General features: G+C 42.8%; 1 protein-coding gene across 1 annotated transcript in view; it reads right to left on the bottom strand.

Moving 5' to 3' along the window:
- Positions 1–1237: 1237 nt before the first annotated feature.
- Positions 1238–20493, bottom strand: part of LOC124596169 (tyrosine kinase receptor Cad96Ca) — a 500081-nt gene continuing 480825 nt past the window's right edge. Inside the window, exon 9 of the mRNA XM_047135210.1 lies at positions 1238–2400. Within this exon, the coding sequence (XP_046991166.1) occupies positions 1894–2400 (507 nt within the window). The 3' untranslated portion in view covers positions 1238–1893. The remainder of the gene's footprint in view (positions 2401–20493) is intronic.

The raw sequence follows: 20493 nt of genomic DNA, 5'->3' as shown, positions 1-20493 counted from the left end.
AGAAAGGGGACTTCTTGAGTACACTTCAGTAATATAGCAACAAACATAACTAAAATGTTAGCCCATCCTTATTACTCTCTTTACACTATAACTGGCGTTCATCAGTTCGGGTAGAATTTATTTTTAGACCCAAATTTACCCGTGAATGATTAAAAAGTCCCTCAACATCAATTTATAGACAGTTCTGTTTCTAATAGCATCTAGAGAAGGAATGTGTTATGAGGAATGTTTCGTCAGAAATAGAGTTTTAATTGAAAACAACTTTGAAGCTGCCCACTTCCAGCCCTTACCACAGTGTGGAATATACCAAAAGCACAGTCGGGTAACATATAAATGAAGAAAGGATTGTTACAGTGTTCTGCATACTGTGTAAGTTGCAAGTGAAGATACAAGCTCTTAGTTTTTACTATCAGATGGGGACTAAATAGTGCATCCAATGTTTCTAGCTTCTCTACTAGCTGCATGAAAAGATAAATTGTCGCTTTAAGGGCTGACAAATATGACTTGGTCAGTTTTGAAGTACTTTATGTAAAAACAACTTCATGAAAGCAATTGAGTAAGTTGGGCTAAAGCATGTAAATAGCAAAATTTCATATATAACTTCATAAATGCAAAAAAAAAATAAAAAAAATACCAGTGTTTCAAGCTTAGAACAGAGTGCATGCAAAAATTATAAAGATTTCTACACTGCTGCTAGCTGACAAATTGCAAGGTGAGAGAAACTCTACTGCAGAAAAAGCTGCAATAGTAGATAAGCTGCTTCTACCTGATGAAAATGTGGTGCATAGTCTTTGATGAACTAAATGTGTGTTACATAAATATAATAAGATGTTGATATGAATGGAGTGGAGAAAGGTATTTGAGATCATACTATATAGTAACTGGTGATAGCACAGTAAACTAGCTACCAATGAATAATTTTATTGTGCTGTGCAGGGTATCACATAGACAGTGATCTAGTAACTTTTTATATTCTTAATGTGTTTTTTAAATGTTTTTTTCGCTGACAATAGTTTGAACACTAATTTTGTATAGTTCGGTGTAGGTTAGCATTAGTGCTTTTGTCTACCAAGACAGAGAAGAAAAATATGCCTTTTCATTTTTTGCCAGTGTACTGCTTTTATCACTAGGATTCAAAAGATTGCAGATAAAAAAAACACCACTCAACAATTTTTTCTGTTATGTGCTAAGGAGAAGTAACTGGTATATGGGCTAGTCAGGAGGTACAGCAATAAGGGCAATATTCTTTTATGTAGATATATAATGGATAAATCATTCATCAAGGAAAGTAGTTTCAGTATCTGGGGAGTAAACAAAGTTAAGAGGATCAACAGGAAAGCGAAGTACTTAGTTTTTGTAACCTATTAAATGCTGAAATTCCTCATTTCAGTTTTATAAATCTCGTGGATGTCGTGTGTAGTGAGGAATAAAGAACATCTTAGTAATCATTTGAAAGGTCTCTCCAAAACAAGGTGTTGACTCTTCAGATATATTTATGATAGAGTTTATATCGGCAGGCGAACACGAACTTTCTTCTCGATGGATGCTGAGAAGAATCCCTCTGCCTAGCGTCATCTTGGATAAGTGGCTTCTTGGGAAAAGGAGAATATTGCACTATGATGGCCACTGTATGATAACCCAGAAAATTTCATGAACCAGTGCCTGCAGCTGCGTCTGCATGAGCAGAGTTGCCATATTTGCACTGGACAAGGTCTGTTACTGCTCGAGGAACGTGCGGGAGCTGCTGTTTGATGGCCCCGAGGGCCGCAGCTACAGGAGCAGCTCTCAGCAGGACCAGCTTTCGACTGCGGTGTCGTCGTCGTCGTCGTCGTCGTCGCCGCCGCCGCCTTCGCCGCCGTCGCCTCGCGGCCGTCTCCGGCCGCCGCCCTGACGTCACAGCTTCTCGTCGCTGAGGCTGACCATGTTGTAGTAGGAGTGGTCGGGGAAGCGCTCCAGCTCGATGTAGTCGGTCTCGGCGAGCAGCAGCGGCTCCAGCATGGCGACCAGCTCGCCGAAGCCGGGCCGCTCCTTGGGGTTCTTGTCCCAGCAGTAGTACATGATGTTGTACAGCTCGCGCCGGCAGTGCTCGGGCCGGTCGAGGCGATAGCCGTCGCGCACGCGCCGCATCACCTCGGCGGCCGCCATGCCGGGGTACGGCGTCGAGCCCAGCGTCACCACCTCCCAGATGAGCACGCCGAAGCTCCACACGTCCGACTTCACCGAGAAGATGTTGTCGTACAGCGACTCGGGCGCCATCCACCGGATCGGCAGCCGGCCCTCCGACTTGCGCTCGTACACGTGGCTCGACATGATGTCGCGCGCGAAGCCGAAATCCGCCACTTTGCAGACGTGGTCCTCGCCTATCAGGACGTTTCGAGCAGCCAGGTCCCGATGGATTATCTGCAAAAGAAAAGTGCACTTTTATTAAAATGGAATATGAAGCTCTACTCCATGTTTACAGTAAATCGCGATGAATCAAAGAGTTCTTGTAGGAACACAATTTTTTTTTTTAGTCCTCAAACAAACATCTTTCACCGCAGTTGTGGCACCTACAGTGGGCCTTTTCTCTTGTTTCTTTTTTTCTTTTTCTGGGATTTCGTACCTCAATCCGTCAAGTATCTGGGCGTGACTATTCGAAATGATCTGAAATGCAATGATCAGATTACACAAGTAACAGATAAGGCAAACTCTAGATTGCGGTTTATTGGTAGAATCCTGAAGCGATGCAGTCCTTCAACAAAAGCAATAGCTTACAATACGTTAATTCGTCATTAATACGCCAATACAGAGCACTGAAAGACCGAAGTCGAAACAAGGCCCCGGGAATAGACAACATTCCATTAGAACTACTGACAGCCTTAGGAGAGCCAGGCCTAACAAAACTCTACCATCTGGTGAGCAAGATGTATGAGACAGACGAAATTCCCTCAGACTTAAAGAATAATATAGTAATTCCAATCCCAAGGAAAGCAGGTGTCGACAGATGTGAAAATTACCGATCTATCAGTTTAATAAGCCGCGGGTGCAAAATACTAACGCGAATTCTTTACAGACGAATGGAAGAACTGGTAGAAGCCGATCTCGGGGAAGATCAGTTTGGATTCCGTAGAAATGTTGGAACACGTGAGGCAATACTGACCATACGACTTATCTTAGAAGAAAGATTAAGGAAAGGCAAGCCTACATTTCTAGCATTTGTAGACTTACAGAAAGCTTTTGACAATGTTGACTGGAATACTCTCTTTCAAATTCTGAAGATGGCAGGGGTAAAATACAGGAAACGAAAGGCTATTTACAATTTGTACAGAAACCAGAGGGCAGTTATAAGAGTCGAGGGACATGAAAGGGAAGCAGTGGTTGAGAAGGGAATGAGACAGGGTTGTAGCCTCTCCCCGATGCTATTCAATCTGTATATTGAGTAAGCTGTAAAGGAGACAAAAGAAAAATTCGTAGTAGGTATTAAAATCCATGGAGGAGAAGTAAAAACTTTGAGGTTCGCTGATGACATTGTAATTCTGTCAGCGACAGCAAGGGACTTGGAAGAGCAGTTGAACGGAATGGACATTGCCTTGAAAGGAAGATATAAGATGAAGATCAACAAAAGCAAAACGAGGATAATGGAATGTAGTAGAGTTTAATCGGGTGATGCTGAGGGAATTAGATTAGGAAATGAGACACTTAAAGTAGTAAAGGAGTTTTGCTATTTGTGGAGCAAAATAACTGATGATGGTCGAAGTAGAGAGGATATAAAATGTAGACTGGCAATGGAAAGGAAAGCGTTTCTGAAGAAGAGAAATTTGTTAACATTGAGTATTCATTTAAGTGTCAGGAAGTCGTTTCTGAAAATATTTGTATGGAGTGTAGCCATGTATGGAAGTCAAACATGGACGATAAATAGTTTAGACAAGTAGAGAATATAAGCTTCCGAAATGTGGTGCTACAGAAGAATGCTGAAGATTAGATGGGTAGATCACATAACTAATGAGGAGGTATTGAACAGAATTGGGGAGAAGAGAAATTTGTGGCACAACTTGACTAGAAGAAAGGATCGGACATGTTCTGAGGCATCAAGGGATCACCAGTTTAGTACTGGAGGGCAGCGTGAGGGGTAAAAATCGTAGAGGGAGACCAAGAAATGGATACACTAAGCAGATTCAGAAGGATGTAGGCTGCAATAGGTACTGGGAGATAAAGAAGCTTGCACAGGATAGAGTAGCATGGAGAGCTGCATCAAACCAGTCTCAGGACTGAAGACCACCACAACAACAACATGAAGCTCTATTCCGTGTTTACAGTAAATCGCGATGAATGAAAGAGTTCTTGTAGGAACACTTTTTTTTTTTTTTTTTTTTTTTTTGGGTTCCCAAACATGTTTCACCACAGTTGTGACACCTACAGTGGGCCTTTTCTCTTGTTTTTTTTTTTTCTTTTTCTAGGATTCCGTACCTCAATCCGTCAAGTATCTGGGTGTGACTATTCGAAATGATCTCAAATGGACTGATCAGATTACACAAGCAACAGGTAAGGTAAACTCTAGATTGCGGTTTATTGGTAGAATCCTGAAGCGATGCAGTCCTTCAACAAAGGAAATAGCTTACAATACATTAGTTCGTTAAGTTTTAGAGTATTGTTCGTCTGTATGGGTCCTTTACCAGTTGGGTCTGATTGAAAAGGTCCAAAGAAGAGCGGCAAGATTCAAGACTGGTACATTTAGCCATCGCGAGAGCGTTAAAAGTGTCATAGAAACTTTGAAGTGTGACACACTTGCAGATAGACGGAGCGCTAAGCGGAAGGGGCTGCTCACTAAATTCCGAAATCCGATCTTCGCCGAGAATGTAAAGCACATATTATTACCACCAACTTTCAAATCGCGCAATGGTCACCATTCAAAGATAAGGGAAATTAGAGCTCGTACTGAGGCGTTCAGACAGTCGTTTTTCCCTCGAGCGATCCGTGAGTGGAACAGAAGGGGAGAATTGTGCCCTTTGCCACACGCCGCTTGGTGGCTAGCGGAGTGTATGCGTAGATGTAGAATCAGTGAATGTGGAAACCTTACACGATCACTTTGACGTCCGATCGTTTGTCTGCCTGTCTATCCGACTGTTAAGATCTCATTTTCTCAGGAATGTATCGAGGTATCAGGTCGAAACCCACGTCAAGCACTAAGACCTACGACCCCTTCGCAGCGTGAAAACTCGGAAGCTCCGAAGACAGTGCAGTCAAAATATACGGCCATTAACATAACGCTTTTCGATACTCGCCAGTCCACTCATCAAAATCTATAAGGTAATTCCCCTTGACATAGAATCATAATATTTGACAAGCAGCGTTTCGCAGTACAAAGAAAAAAAAAAGAATTTGTTTATTTTTAACTACATCAAATAAAAAAAGTGATTGTTTTGGCATTTTCTTTCTGTACGACCGTCTGTCAAGATCACTTTTTCTCAAGGACTGGCAGTGGCATCAAGTTGAAATTCATTTCATAATACTAAGGCTTACGGACCCTTGGCTGTATGAATAATTTAGTCTGCCAAGCCAAAAAATATGGCCATGTATGTCACGTATTTTGATACTTGTAAACTCAGTCCTCAAAACCCGTGGATGAACTATTTATACATACGTTGAACCTGCTGGTCTACCAGTAAAACGTGTGCCCTGGAACCGAGAGATAGGGTTATCAAATTTTAGTCGGATCACAGACTTTTTTTGTCTTCTTTTTAATCTAGCCTTCACATCTCAAGGGCGTGAGGAGTCACCAGAAACAACACTTGGTTCAGATTCAACTTCCAGCCATTGGGCCACACTATATTATTATTATTATTGTTATTATTATTATTATTATTATTATTATTAGTAGTAGTAGTAGTAGTAGTAGTAGTAGTAGTATCTATATACATAATTAAGAATGTGCGGAAACTTCGGAGTGAGAGTACTACTAGCAGTTTTCTTTTTTTCATTTTATTATTTGTGCCCTGTAGCTTCCAACAGAAATCAGTCACAAGTTAACATTGACACAATGTGTAATTATCATATACAGTCTTTGTAAGCATAATGGAATATCGCTGCCTTTCCGCCGCAATATCGAAGGCCGTCTCTCGCAGGAACGCAGAGCATAATTGATACGGAGTCGTGCATTAGCTTGCATGATACACGCAGCGTGTAGTGCCGAATTCGTAGTCTGCAAAATTCCACACTGGCGTGATTCACGTATCATTCTGAGAGAGACATATGACCTAAAATTTGTGAGAGAAGATACTTTCGTTTGCATACTACGTCACGAGATCAGTCGTCAATCGCGTCGCGAACGGACGAGTGTGATCCCCTGAACACCTTTGGTAGCACCGCCAGGATGAAATAATGTTAATTGCGAGAACTGCGCCGGCTGTCACAACGAACTATTCAAACAGTAATTTTTGTGTGATCGTGATGCTAGTGATCAAACTGACTAAACGAGATGGCAATAGAATTTTTTGTACTCCAACAAGACCACTTGCCTCAAGTACTAATTAATGTTTACGTCGATTGTGTGATCAAATCAGCTGTCATCAGTGCATTCTACTTTATTTTACTGGTAAAATATACTTGCGTCTTCACCATATATGTATTCTTCTATGTGTGGTGTTTGCTCAATCTCATGTAATTAACACTAACTTCAGTTGGCGGTGTCTCAAGCACCGAGGTGAACCAGGTACTAGTGAAACCAACTGAAGATGCAACAATTGAGATTTAAATGTAGCAAAAAATTGCGTTCTTGCAAGAAGACGGATGCTCGTTAATTCATTATTATTCTTTTGTTAGTGGGATTGCTGAACTAGTGGTGCCAATAACTTTTTAATCTAATAAATGCACAATGTTATAGATCGTAAGTGACAGAGTACAAAAAACATACTGTAAATGGAATTTACGTTAATAATTGTTGTTGTTGTTATTGTGGTCTTCAGTCCTGAGACTGGTTTGACGCAGCTCTATGCTACTCTATCTTGTGCAAGCTTCTTCATCTCCCAGTACCTACTGCAACCTACATCCTTCTGAATCTGCTTGGCGTATTCATCTCTTGGTCTCCCTCTACGATTTTTACCCTCTACGCTGCTCTCCAATACTAAATTGGTGATCCCCCGATGTCTCAGAGCATGTCCTACCAACCGATCCCTTCTTCTACTCAAGTTGTGCCACAAGCTCCTCTTCTCCCCAATTCTATTCAATACCTCCTCATTAGTTATGTGATCTACCCATCTAATCTTCTGCATTCTTCTGTAGCACCACATTTCGAAAGCTTCTATTTTCTTCTTCTCTAAACTATTTATCGTCTATGTTTCACTTCCATACATGGCTACACTCCATACAAATACTTTCAGAAACGACTTCCTGACACTTAAATCTATACTCGATGTTAACAAATTTCTCTTCTTCAGAAACGCTTTCCTTGCCATTGCCAGTCTACATTTTATATCCTCTCTACTTCGACCATCATCAGTTATTTTGCTCCCCAAATAGCAAAGCTCCTTTACTACTTTAAGTATCTCATTTCATAATCTAATTCCCTCAGCATCACCAGACTTAATTCGACTACATTCCATTATCCTCGTTTTGCTTTTGTTGATGTTCATCTTATATCCTCCCTTCAAGACACTATCCATTCCATTCAACTGCTCTTCCAAGTCCTTTGCTGTCTCTGACAGAATTACCGTGTCATCGGCGAACCTCAAATTTTTTATTTCTTCTCCATGAATTTTAATACCTACTCCGAATTTTTCTTTTGTTTCCTTTACTGCTTGCTCAATATACAGATTGAATAACATCGGGGAGAGGCTACAACCCTGTCTCACTCCCTTCTCAACCACTGCTTCCCTTTCATACTCCTCGACTCTTATAACTGCCATCTGGTTTCTGTACAAATTGTAAATAGCCTTTCGCTCCCTGTATTTTACCCCTACCACCTTCAGAATTGGAAAGAGAGTATTCCAGTCAACATTGTCAAAAACTTTCTCTAAGTCTACAAATGCTAGAAACGTAGGGTTGCCTTTCCTTAATCTAGCTTCTAAGATAAGTCGTACGGTCAGTATTGCCTCAGGTGTTCCAATATTTCTACGGAATCCAAACTGATCTTCCCCTAGGTCGGCTTCTACTAGTTTTTCCATTCGTCTGTAAAGAATTCGCTTTAGTATTTTGCAGCCGTGACTTATTAAACTGATAGTTCGGTAATTTTCACACCTTTCTTCTTGAAGTCTGAGGGTATTTCACCTGTCTCATACATCTTGCTCACTAGATGCTAGAGTTTTGTCAGGACTGGCTCTCCCAAAGCCGTCAATAGTTCTAATGGAATGTTGTCTACTCCCGGGGGCCTTGTTTCGACTCAGGTCTTTCAGTGCTCTGTCAAACTCTTCACGCAGTATCGTATCTCCCATTTTATCATCATCTACATCATCTTCCATTTCCATAATATTGTCCTCAAGTACATCGCCCTTGTATAGACCCTCTATATACTCCTTCCACCTTTCTGCTTTCCCTCTTTGCTTAGAACTGGGTTCCCATCTGAGCTCTTAATATTCCTACAAGTGGTTCTCTTTTCTCCAAAGGTCTCTTTAATTTTCCTGTATGCAGTATCTATCTTACCCCTAGTGAGATAAGCCTCTACATCCTTACATTTGTCCTGTAGCCATCCCTGCTTAGCCATTTTGCACTTCCTGTCGATCTCATTTTTGAGACGTTTGTATTCCTTTTTGCCTGCTTCATTTACTGCATTTTTATATTTTCTCCTTTCATCAATTAAATTCAATATTTCTTCTGTTACCCAAGGATTTCTACTAGCCCTCGTCTTTTTACCTACTTGATCCTCTGCTGCCTTCACTACTTCATCCCTCAAAGCTACCCATTCTTCTTCTACTGTATTTCTTTCCCCCATTCCTGCCATTTGTTCCCTTACGCTAAAAATTCTGTACAACCTCTGGTTTAGTCAGTTTATCCAGGTCCCATCTCCTTAAATTCCCACCTTTTTGCAGTTTCTTCAGTTTTAATCTACAATTAATTTATTAATTTATTAATTATATCTTTATTTTTATGCGCCACATTGACCGCGTAGACCGTCCTGAGCTTACCAAATTTGACTACAAAGGCTGTAAGTCAACGCTCACGCAAATATTGTTTACTGGCTGAAGTGGTTTCAACACTTTTGTCAATTTCAATGGTCCATATTACGTCTTAGCCCATGGCTGCGTCAAAACTACGAGTAATATGGGCTACTGAAAATGACAGGAGTGTCGATAGTGCTTCCGCCAGTAAACAATATTTATGTCGTTGTTCTTTTATTTTCTTCCTAGAAGAAAAGCAATTCAAAATGTAGTTAGCAGTTTCGATCAGGCATTGGTCATCATCAGATAGTGCATTTAGGCGATCTGATGATGACCACAAGCTTGTCGAAATCATTAACTGCATTTTGAATTTCTTTTGTTTGTTTTATCAAGAAAATAAGAATGTAAAATGGTGCAATATGTTCGAAATTCTTACAAAAAAGAGGAGTAAGCTATAGGGAGAGGCGGGCAATATATAGTATGTAAAAGAGCCAAGAGGGAATAATAAGAGTGCACGACAAAGAATGAAGCGTTCGGTTAAAAAATGATGTAAGACAGGGATGTAGTCTTTCGCCCCTGCGTTCAATCTGTACATCGAAGAAGCAGTGATGGAAATAAAAGAAAAGTTTAGGAGTGGAATTATAATCCAAGGTGAAAGGATATCGATGATACGATTCGCTGATGACATAGCTATCCTGAGTGAAAGAGAAGGATAAATAGATGATCTGCTGAATGGAATGAATAACCTAATGAGTACAGAATATGGGCTGAGAGTAAATCGAAGAAAGACGGAAGTAATGACAAGCAACAGAAATGAGAACAGCGAGAAATTTAACATCAGGATTGACAGTCACCAAGTACAGGAAGTAGAGGAATTCTGCTACCTCATTACTTTCATCTTTCATCAGACATAGGTCTAAATTTGAGAAAGAAATTTCTGAGAATGTACGTTTAGAGTACATATAGGAGTGAAACATGGACTGTGGGAAAACCGGAACAGAAGAGAATCGAAGTATTTGAGATGTGGTGCTGCAGACGAATGTTGAAAATTAGCTGGACCGATAAGGTGGGGAATGAGGGGGTTCTGCGTAGAATCGAAGAGGACATGAATATGTGGAAAACACTATTAAGGAGGAGGGACAGAATGATAGGACATCTGTTAAGACATGAGAGAATGACTTCCACGGTATTAGAGGGAACTGTAGAGGGCAAAACTGTAGAGGAAGACGGAGATTGAAATAAATCCAGCAAATAATTGAGGACATAGATCCAAACTGCTATTCTGAGATGACAAGGTTGGCACAGGAGAGGAATTCGTGGCGGGCCGCATCAAGCCAATGAGAAGAATGATAACCCCCCCCCCCCCCCCCACAAAAAAAATACCTACCCGAGTAAATTTCGTGCAGAAGAAGTAGCTTGTAAAACACTTCTTCGACTTATTCCTGTCTGTTTCTCTTCAGTTAGAGGCCGTTGGTAACTAGAGAAGAACACCAGCTGGAGAAGTTAAAATCAAATGAAAATTATTCTAAGAAGAGGAAGTGGGCCTTTACTAAAGTCCATGGAGAGCATTTATCTGCAAAACTCTATTGGATGAGTCACAGAAAAACAATATTGTCTATAACTAGAAAATGCCTAGAAGATTCACAAATTTCGTAAATGGATTTACTTGCCCGAAAACTAAACAATTCCTGGAAGCAATATTTACTAGTACATGTAGCACTTGCAATGGCATGCAGTATTTCCCAGAACACTTGTTGTTTTATTGTCTGTTCTTCACATACTAGCCGTCACAGTAGAAATGCGAACTGTCATGAACTGATAAAATTACATGGAATGGATAGTTTCAACGCTATGGCACTTGGGACGTGACTACTACAGTGTGGACAAACCGAAAAGTATTCAGCTTGCACAAATGCAACCCATTAAAGTGTGCCTACTGTTACAAGCAGTTGTGTTTTAGTGCTTTTATCCCGCACATATTCACTTACATGACCAGTAATCAAAGAAAATGTGAAAGCATAGAAACTTCTATTTGGGGTAAATGTGAGTCTGTAAGTATCAATTCGTTTAGCATTTATTGCTTCAACAAAATGTTTAGCTCTTGCCAAATATCACCCGTTTTACGAATCTTGTGAATACACTGGTGATAACTGTCTGTTACGTGGTCTTGTTTCTTTACCAACTTGTGCTTCCGCAGCCTTTTTATATCGCAAGTTTTACGAAGCTGTTGCACACATACGCAGTCTTACAAACAATTTTAATGAGAGGTAGAACAGACGATTTCGTATTTTAAAAATAACCTTTTTTCGCTTTTGGAAGTTCAGGCTAGTGTACTTGCCTTGTAACCTAAGATGCATTAAGAGATCAGAGAGGTACGCACTGAATATTGTCGTGATTCCGTGGAGTAACAGCGAAAGCCACACTGTGACACTCGTTCGGCTCCAGAGGCAGACGCTACAAGGGAGATGTGCTTTGCAGAGAGGTTTGCTGTTAAAATTCCGGAAGAGTCTTTTCCAAGGAGACAAGCCGCGAGCTATCTCAGAGTGAGTAAAAATTAATAATGAGCCCGAGACGAATTTGGAATGGCACCTGATTTTGCCTTAGTTGCCCTCTATTTACACCACAACATTCCGCAGCATATGGAAACGACTACATTATTTAACGGCTTTCTTTTGGATGGATGGAAGGTAGTAAAGGATGATGACAAAGCATCTAATTTATAATGGTAACTTTTATTAATTTAACGGGTGTACAGAGGTTGGACGAAAATATGGAAACCCCTCGAGGAACGCTTTCTTAAAGTCAAGCAGACAAATCTACATCTACATTTATACTTCGCAAACCACCCAACGGTGTGTGGCGGACGGCACTTTACGTGCCACTGTCATTACCTCCCTTTCCTGTTCCACTCGCGTATGGTTCGCGGGAAGAACGACTGCCGGAAAGCCTCCGTGCGCGCTCGAATCTCTCTAATTTTACATTCGTGGTCTCCTCGGGAGGTATAAGTAGGGGGAAGCAATATATTCGATACCTCATCCAGAAACGCACCCTCTCGAAACCTGGACAGCAAAATACACCGCGATGCAGAGCGCCTCTCTTGCAGAGTCCGCCACTTGAGTTTGCTCAACATCTCCGTAACGCTATCACGCTTACCAAATAGCCCTGTGACGAAACGCGCCGCTCTTCTGTGGGTCTTCTCTATCTCCTCTGTCAACCCGACCTTGTACGGATCCCACACTGATGAGCAATACTCAAGTATAGGTCGAACGAGTGTTTTGTAACCACCTCCTTTGTTGATGGACTACATTTTCTAAGGACTCTCCCAATGAATCTCAACCTGGCACCCGCCTTACCAACAATTAATTTTATATGATCATTCCACTTCGAATGGCGCTGGTCTATCCGATCAGGAAAGGCATCGGCACAATGTCCTCTATGCGCTGGGTGTCAGTTGTGGTCGAAATAGTGCTCTGTGTCGTCGTTAGTTCATTAGATGGGAGGTAAGTGATTTCGAATATGCACTGGGTGTCAGTTGTGGTCGAAATAGTGCTCTGTGTCGTCGTTAGTTCATTAGATGGGAGGTAAGTGATTTCGAATATGGCAAATTGTTGGTGCTGGTATAGCGGATGCTTCCGCAAACAAAGGAGTCGAAGTGTTTTGTGTACAAGAGGCACCGCATCGAAGGTTTACAACGCATACAGGGAAAGCGGAAAGCATGGATAGGGACTGCAACTGCTGTGTTCGGATGCAGGCTGAGTTGGCATCCCTTCGCTCCCAGCTTCAGGCAGTGTTGGCTTCGGTCACACAGCTTGAGGCTGTTGCCAATGGGCATCACTGTGGGGTTCCGGATGGGGGTTTGTCGGGGACGGCCAGCTCGTCCCACGCATCCCCCGATCGGACTACGACTGTGGTTGCCCGGGATACTGCCCGCATTGAGGGTGATCGCTCACCTGTGGTAGAGTGGGAGGTCAAGGTGTGGCAGGGGGCGAAAGACATTCCGGAGGGCTGGACTGAAGGCCTCTCCAGTTTGTCTGACGAACCGGTTTCAGGCTCTGTCTCAGGCTGATACTGATCTTCGGCCTGACATGGCTGCTTGTCCTGTTCCAGAGGTTGCCCCTCAGTCTGCAAGATCCGGGCGGTCGCAGAGGGTGGGCTTACTGTTAGTTGGGAGCTCCAACGTCAGGCGCGTAATGGGGCCCCTTAGGGATATGGCAGCAAGAGAGGGGAAGAAAACCAATGTGCACTCCGTGTGCATACCGGGGGGAGTCATTCCAGATGTGGAAAGGGTCCTTCCGGATGCCATGAAGGGTACAGGGTGCACCCATCTGCAGGTGGTCGCTCATGTCGGCACCAATGATGTGTGTCGCTATGGATACGAGGAAATCCTCTCTGGCTTCCGGCGACTATCTGATTTGGTGAAGACTGCCAGTCTCGCTAGCGGGATGAAAGCAGAGCTCACAGTCTGCAGCATCGTCGACAGGACTGACTGCGGACATTTGGTACAGAGCCGAGTGGAGGGTCTGAATCAGAGGCTGAGACGGGTCTGCGACCGTGTGGGCTGCAGATTCCTCGACTTGCGCCATAGGGTGGTGGGGTTTCGGGTTCCGCTGGGTAAGTCAGGAGTCCACTACACGCAACAAGCGGCTACACGGGTAGCAGGGGTTGTGTGGCGTGGGCTGGGCGGTTTTTTAGGTTAGATGGCCTCGGGCAAGTACAGAAAGGGCAACAGCCTCAACGGGTGCAGGGCAAAGTCAGGACATGCGGGGACCAAGCAGCAATCGGTATTGTAATTGTAAACTGTCGAAGCTGCGTTGGTAAAGTACCGGAACTTCAAGCGCTGATAGAAAGCACCGAAGCTGAAATCGTTATAGGTACAGAAAGCTGGTTGAAGCCAGAGATAAATTCTGCCGAAATTTTTACAAAGGTACAGATGGTGTTTAGAAAGGATAGATTGCATGCAACCGGTGATGGAGTGTTCGTCGCTGTTAGTAGTAGTTTATCCTGTAGTGAAATAGAAGTGGATAGTTCATGAGAATTATTATGGGTGGAGGTTACACTCAACAACCGAGCTAGGTTAATAATTGGCTCCTTTTACCGACCTCCCGACTCAGCAGCATTAGTGGCAGAACAACTGAGAGAAAATTTGGAATACATTTCACATAAATTTTCTCAGCATGTTATAGTCTTAGGTGGAGATTTCAATTTACCAGATATAGACTGGGACACTCAGATGTTTAGGACGGGTGGTAGGGACAGAGCATCGAGTGACATTATACTGAGTGCACTATCCGAAAATTACCTCGAGCAATTAAACAGAGAACCGACTCGTGGAGATAACATCTTGGACCTACTGATAACAAACAGACCCGAACTTTTCGACTCTGTATGTACAGAACAGGGAATCAGTAATCATAAGGCCGTTGCAGCATCCCTGAATATGGAAGTTAATAGGAATATAAAAAAAGGAAGGAAGGTTTATCTGTTTAGCAAGAGTAATAGAACGCAGATTTCAGACTACCTAACAGATCAAAACGAAAATTTCTGTTCCGACACTGACAATGTTGAGTGTTTACGGAAAAAGTTCAAGGCAATCGTAAAATGCGTTTTAGACAGGTACGTGCTGAGTAAAACTGTGAGGGACGGGAAAAACCCACCGTGGTACAACAACAAAGTTAGGGAACTACTGCGAAAGCAAAGAGAGCTTCACTCTAAGTTTAAACGCAGCCAAAACCTCTCAAACAAACAGAAGCTAAACGATGTCAAAGTTAGCGTAAGGAGGGCTATGCGTGAAGCGTTCAGTGAATTCGAAAGTAAAATTCTATGTACCGACTTGACAGAAAATCCTAGGAAGTTCTGGTCTTACGTTAAATCAGCAAGTGGCTCGAAACAGCATATCCAGACACTCCGGGATGATTATGGCATTGAAATAGAGGATGACACGCGTAAAGCTGAAATACTAAACACATTTTTCCAAAGCTGTTTCACAGAGGAAGATCGCACTGCAGTTCCTTCTCTAAATCCTCGCACAAACGAAAAAATGGATAACATCGAAATAAGTGTCCAAGGAATAGAAAAGCAACTGGAATCACTCAACAGAGGAAAGTCCACTGGACCTGACGGGATACCAATTCGATTCTACACAGAGTACGCGAAAGAACTTGCCCCCCTTCTAACAGCCGTGTATAGCAAGTCTCGAGGAACGAAAGGTTCCAAATGATTGGAAAAGGGCACAGGTAGTCCCAGTCTTCAAGAAGGGTCGTCGAGCAGATGCGCAAAACTATAGACCTATATCTCTGACGTCGATCTGCTATAGAATTTTAGAACATGTTTTTTGCTCGAGTATCATGTCGTTTTTGGAAACCCAGAATCTACTATGTAGGAATCAACATGGATTCCGGAAACAGCGATCGTGTGAGACCCAACTCGCTTTATTTGTTCATGAGACCCAGAAAATATTAGATACAGGCTCCCAGGTAGATGTTATTTTTCTTGACTTCCGGAAGGCGTTCGATACAGTTCCGCACTGTCGCCTGATAAACAAAGTAACAGCCTACGGAATATCAGACCAGCTGTGTGGCTGGATTGAAGAGTTTTTAGCAAACAGAACACAGCTTGTTGTTATCAATGGAGAGACGTCTACATACGTTAAAGTAACCTCTGGCGTGCCACAGGGGAGTGTTATGGGACCATTGCTTTTCACAATATATATAAATGACCTAGTAGATAGTGTCGGAAGTCCCATGCGGCTTTTCGCGGATGATGCTGTAGTATACAGAGTTGCAACATTAGAAAATTGTAGCGAAATGCAGGAAGATCTGCAGCGGATAGGCACTTGGTGCAGGGAGTGGCAACTGACCCTTAACATAGACAAATGTAATGTATTGCGAATACATAGAAAGAAGGATCCTTTATTGTATGATTATATGATAGCGGAACAAACTCTGGTAGCAGTTACTTCTGTAAAATATCTGGGAGTATGCGTGCGGAACGATTTGAAGTGGAATGATCATATAAAATTAATTGTTGGTAAGGCGGGTACCAGGTTGAGATTCATTGGGAGAGTCCTCAGAAAATGTAGTCCATCAACAAAGGAGGTGGCTTACAAAACACTCGTTCAACCTATACTTGAATATTGCTCGTCAGTGTGGGATCCGTACCAGATCGGGTTGACGGAGGAGATAGAGAAGATCCAAAGAAGAGCGGCGCGTTTCGTCACAGGGTTATTTGGTAACCGTGACAGCGTTACGGAGATGTTTAACAAACCCAAGTGGCAGATTCTGTAAGAGAAGCGCTCTGCATCGCGGTGTAGCTTGTTCGCCAGGTTTCGAGAGGTTGCGTTTCTGGATGAGGTATCGAATATATTGCTTCCCCCTACTTATACCTCCCGAGGAGATCACGAATGTAAAATTAGAGAGATTAGAGCGCGCACGGAGGCTTTCAGACAGTCGTTCTTCCCGCGAACCATACGCGACTGGAACAGGAAAGGGAGGTAATGACAGTGGCGCGTAAAGTGCCCTCCGCCACAAACCGTTGGGTGGCTTGCGGAGTATAAATGTAAATGTAGATGTAGATGTAGAATACCCGCTAAGTCATAGCGCAGATGAACGCATGTGTTGCGTGATCGTGACAGACGGTTATTAAAGAGCTTTGCGACGAAAAATAAGGGGACGAAAGCTGCAAATGTCACTGCAGAGCCGAATGTCGCACTCGCAAATCCTGTCTGCACTGAAACAGTACGAAGGGAGCTTCATAAGCAGGGATCTGCAAGGTGAACTTGAATTCTGGTAAACCTCCGCAGCAGGAAAAAGTGGTTCCGAAGCCTTAAAAATCTGGGCTATGGAGCAACGGAAGGAAGTTATTTGGTCTGAGAGTCTTGTTTCACACTGTTTCCGCCTTCTGAGCGAGTTTACGTCCCAGGAGTGAAACTTGGCGGCGGCTCGGTGATGATTTGGGAAACCAGAACGTGGTGTTTCATGGGCGCCATGGTTACTCAGGAAGGACGCTTTACTGCCAAGGTTTGTGAGACCATTTTGGTTTATCAGGTCCAATCCATGGTAAAATGTTTGTACCTAAGTGATGCTGTGCTCCAAGACGACACGGTCCTTGTTCACACAGCTTGCATCGCCCAGGATTGGTTGGCGCAACGGCACTAATCGCCAGAGTTACCAGATTTTAATATTATTGAGCCTTGATGGTTTACTTTGGAAAGAAGGTTGCTTTACAGCTATTCACTTTCATAATTGTTACCTTAACTTGCCACAGTTTTGCGGGAACAATGGTACGATTTCCTTGTAAGCCATACACGACGATTGTTTATCCGTTCCAAGACGATTTGGAGCTGTTTTGAATGCCAACTGTCTTCAAACACCGTACTAGACATGGCATTGTGATGTGATTTTATAGTTTCCATTTTTTTGTCCCCCCTCTGCATCATGTCAGTCACTGAGCTTTACAACTGAGGGAAATACACAGTTTTCCACCGATGAGGAAGCAGAGGTCCCAGAATGTAACGAGGTGTTAATATGTAAAATGTAGTATTTCGCGATATATGTGTAGCGGGTTGTGATAATCCTAGGTTAGTTCACAAGTTTTAGAGGACATTTGACATTACGTCATAGCTTGCTCTTGAAGTTTTAAGAAAACCAGCACGCATTCTCTCACACCTGATCTAAGCTGGCGCTCACGACAAAATATCACTATAGTATTGCCTCAGTTCCATACAGAATCCATCACCTGATCCTTTTTTTTAAGGAAATTTCCAACAATTGACTGTTAATGTTCATTTATTTCACACAATCATGATTTCGGATGTATAGTAATTCTCAAGTGCATGTTGAGATGTTAAAATATGTTTGATCTGTCTATTCTAACATTTCAAACAGCGCTTCAGGATGGATAAAAAGCCAACATCATGACTGGGTAAAATAAATGAACACTTAACAGTCTAAATGGCAACGGCCTTGCCGCAGTGGATTCACCAGTTCCCGTCGGATCACCGAAGTTGAGCGCTGTCGAACGTGGCTGGCACTTGGATGGGTGACCATCCGGGTCGCCATGCACTGTTGCCATTTTTCGGGGTGCACTCAGCCTCGTGATGGCAATTGAGGAGATACTCGATCGAATAGTAGGGGCTCCGGTCAAAGAAAACCGTCGTAACGACCTGGAGAGCGGTCCTGACCCCACGTCCCTCCTATCTGCAACCTCACCTCATGATGACACGGCGGTCGGATGGTCCCGATGGGCCACTTGTGGCCTGACGGCGGAATGCTATACAACAGTGCCAATGCAAAAATTCGTTTCACAAAATTCTATATGACTGTGGTCCCCACGAAGGAAAGATCATATCATTTCACTGTTGCTATGGTTCTCATAGATTAGTAATGGCGGACAACTCAGTAGTTACAAACACCGATAAGAGCTTATAATGTAATTAGATACGCCCGAGGTGCAAAACGACAGTTTCCTGCGTAAATTATGCAGGGATTTGCATTTCAAGAAGGAAAAAAATTTGCTCTCTTTGATTAGCTATGTAAAATAAGCTTTCGCCTACACGTGGGGTTGTTCTGCACTCACGTTATAATTACTTGTTGGAAGAATCCCAGTTTCTTATTTGTGAACAGAGGGAGATAAGATTTGAAGGTAGGTGAAAGAGATAAGAAGGATGGAACTGGAACAGAAGAGTTACGATGTGCTATAGGTCTAGCGATAGTGACTAATTTCACTCAGACATCGGGTGCTAAGCCAAATTTCAGTCCTAATTTTGTTTCTGACAGAAAGTGCGCAGCTTCCCCTTCGCGCGGTTGCCTGGCGTAACCCTGCAGAATAGCGCTAATTATAATGAAGCGGCGCACCCAGCAGGAGGGTCGCAATATCACTTCACCAAAGCGGAGACCGTGCCACGGCCACGTCGCTGTTTTGTACCTGCAAAAAGAAGGTCGCATTCCTTTCCGTCTTTACATTTAAATTTCCCTGGTTTACTCACGCCATTTTTTCGATATTGTGTTAGTACTCTGGCACACAAAAGCATTTAAATATACTCTTGACAATCACACTGCCTATTAATATTGCACAGTAATACTCTTGAAGATATGTCTAATATGTTGAAGATATTTTTCGATAACAAGTTTGTTTGTGTGGCCATCCTCCGCAGCAAGCACAGAAATACTTATTTTGTAGATAAAACCGTCTTTTCTTGCTGTAACTTTATTTGTTTTATACAGACGCGTTTCGTCTTTTTCTTGCTCTAAGGCATCATCAGTGGGATCTATAACGATACAGTTTTGTTATATTTAGACTATCAAATAGTTCACGTCACGATATTTTATGTAAATAAGTAATTAATTACTGTTTGCTGTGATCTGCGTTTCGTCTCATCTGGTCTGGAGGTCGCATTACCACTTTATTACCGACACATGAGCACGATTTTGTATTCGGAACTTTTTCACCCCGTTCACCGTGTTTCTTCCCCTTTTTTGTGGTTACTATTGTTCTTTTGCCACTCGATATAGCTATTCCGTCTTTTAACACTGTAAATATTGTAACTTCATTACGTATTTCCTCCTCTTTGGTTTGTTTACCTACACGTTGCCAACCTAACAAACAATGTGTTCAAAGCCAACTTCTACTCATAATGTTTATATTGTGTGTGTGTGTGTGTGTGTGTGTGTGTGTGTGTGTGTGTGTGTGTGTGTGTGTGTATGGAGGGACGGTGACAGTGTCACAGCAGACCTCAAACAGGAATCCAGCAGTAAGGTAATATCTAAATGCTACCTGCAGTCTACGTGCCATTGTTGTCGATAGTGTGATAACCTGAGCCATGTGTATCAACTTTGTCGCCATGTGAAGGATAATATACTGGACACGCTGTAGGAGCTCCACGTGTCAAAGTATGTTCTGGCGAACTTCTGTGCGTATAACCTGCAGTAGACGTCTATACTTCTTGGTGGCTGTGCAACGCATGTCTCGTGTAAATGTAATGACCAAAAATCTGATCACATCAAACTGCGGAAGCGGTACCACACAGCCCTCCTGGAGGTCCCTTTATTTATGTATCGCCTCCGACTTGACTATATTCAAGTGGCTCACTGCCACCAATCCATATCGCCTGATCCATTCAAGCACAGAGTGCACCTATCACTTGGTCGGAACAGCAGTAGAAGGTCATGAATGTATGCTTTGTAGTAGAAGTAGTGGCCCGTAAAAGCAATCCCCGAAAGTGTGCGTTTCAGACTTACTGTGAGCATGGTCCATGGAAGTCGGCAAGACTCACAACAACCAGGAGCACCTCCGAAGATGTCCAACGTAGCCTTGAACGAAACGTCACGGATTGAAGAGTTCCATGGACCACGGCATACAACTCATAAAAATTACTGAGAGCAGTTCCAGTGCGATCGCATAAAAAAATCATGGAGAATGGGCATCCTAA

Source organism: Schistocerca americana, chromosome 1 (assembly GCF_021461395.2).
Source record: "Schistocerca americana isolate TAMUIC-IGC-003095 chromosome 1, iqSchAmer2.1, whole genome shotgun sequence".
Lineage (NCBI taxonomy): Eukaryota > Metazoa > Arthropoda > Insecta > Orthoptera > Acrididae > Schistocerca > Schistocerca americana.
The sequence above is the reverse complement of the archived record's forward strand: the minus strand, read 5'-3'. Positions and strand labels throughout refer to the sequence as shown.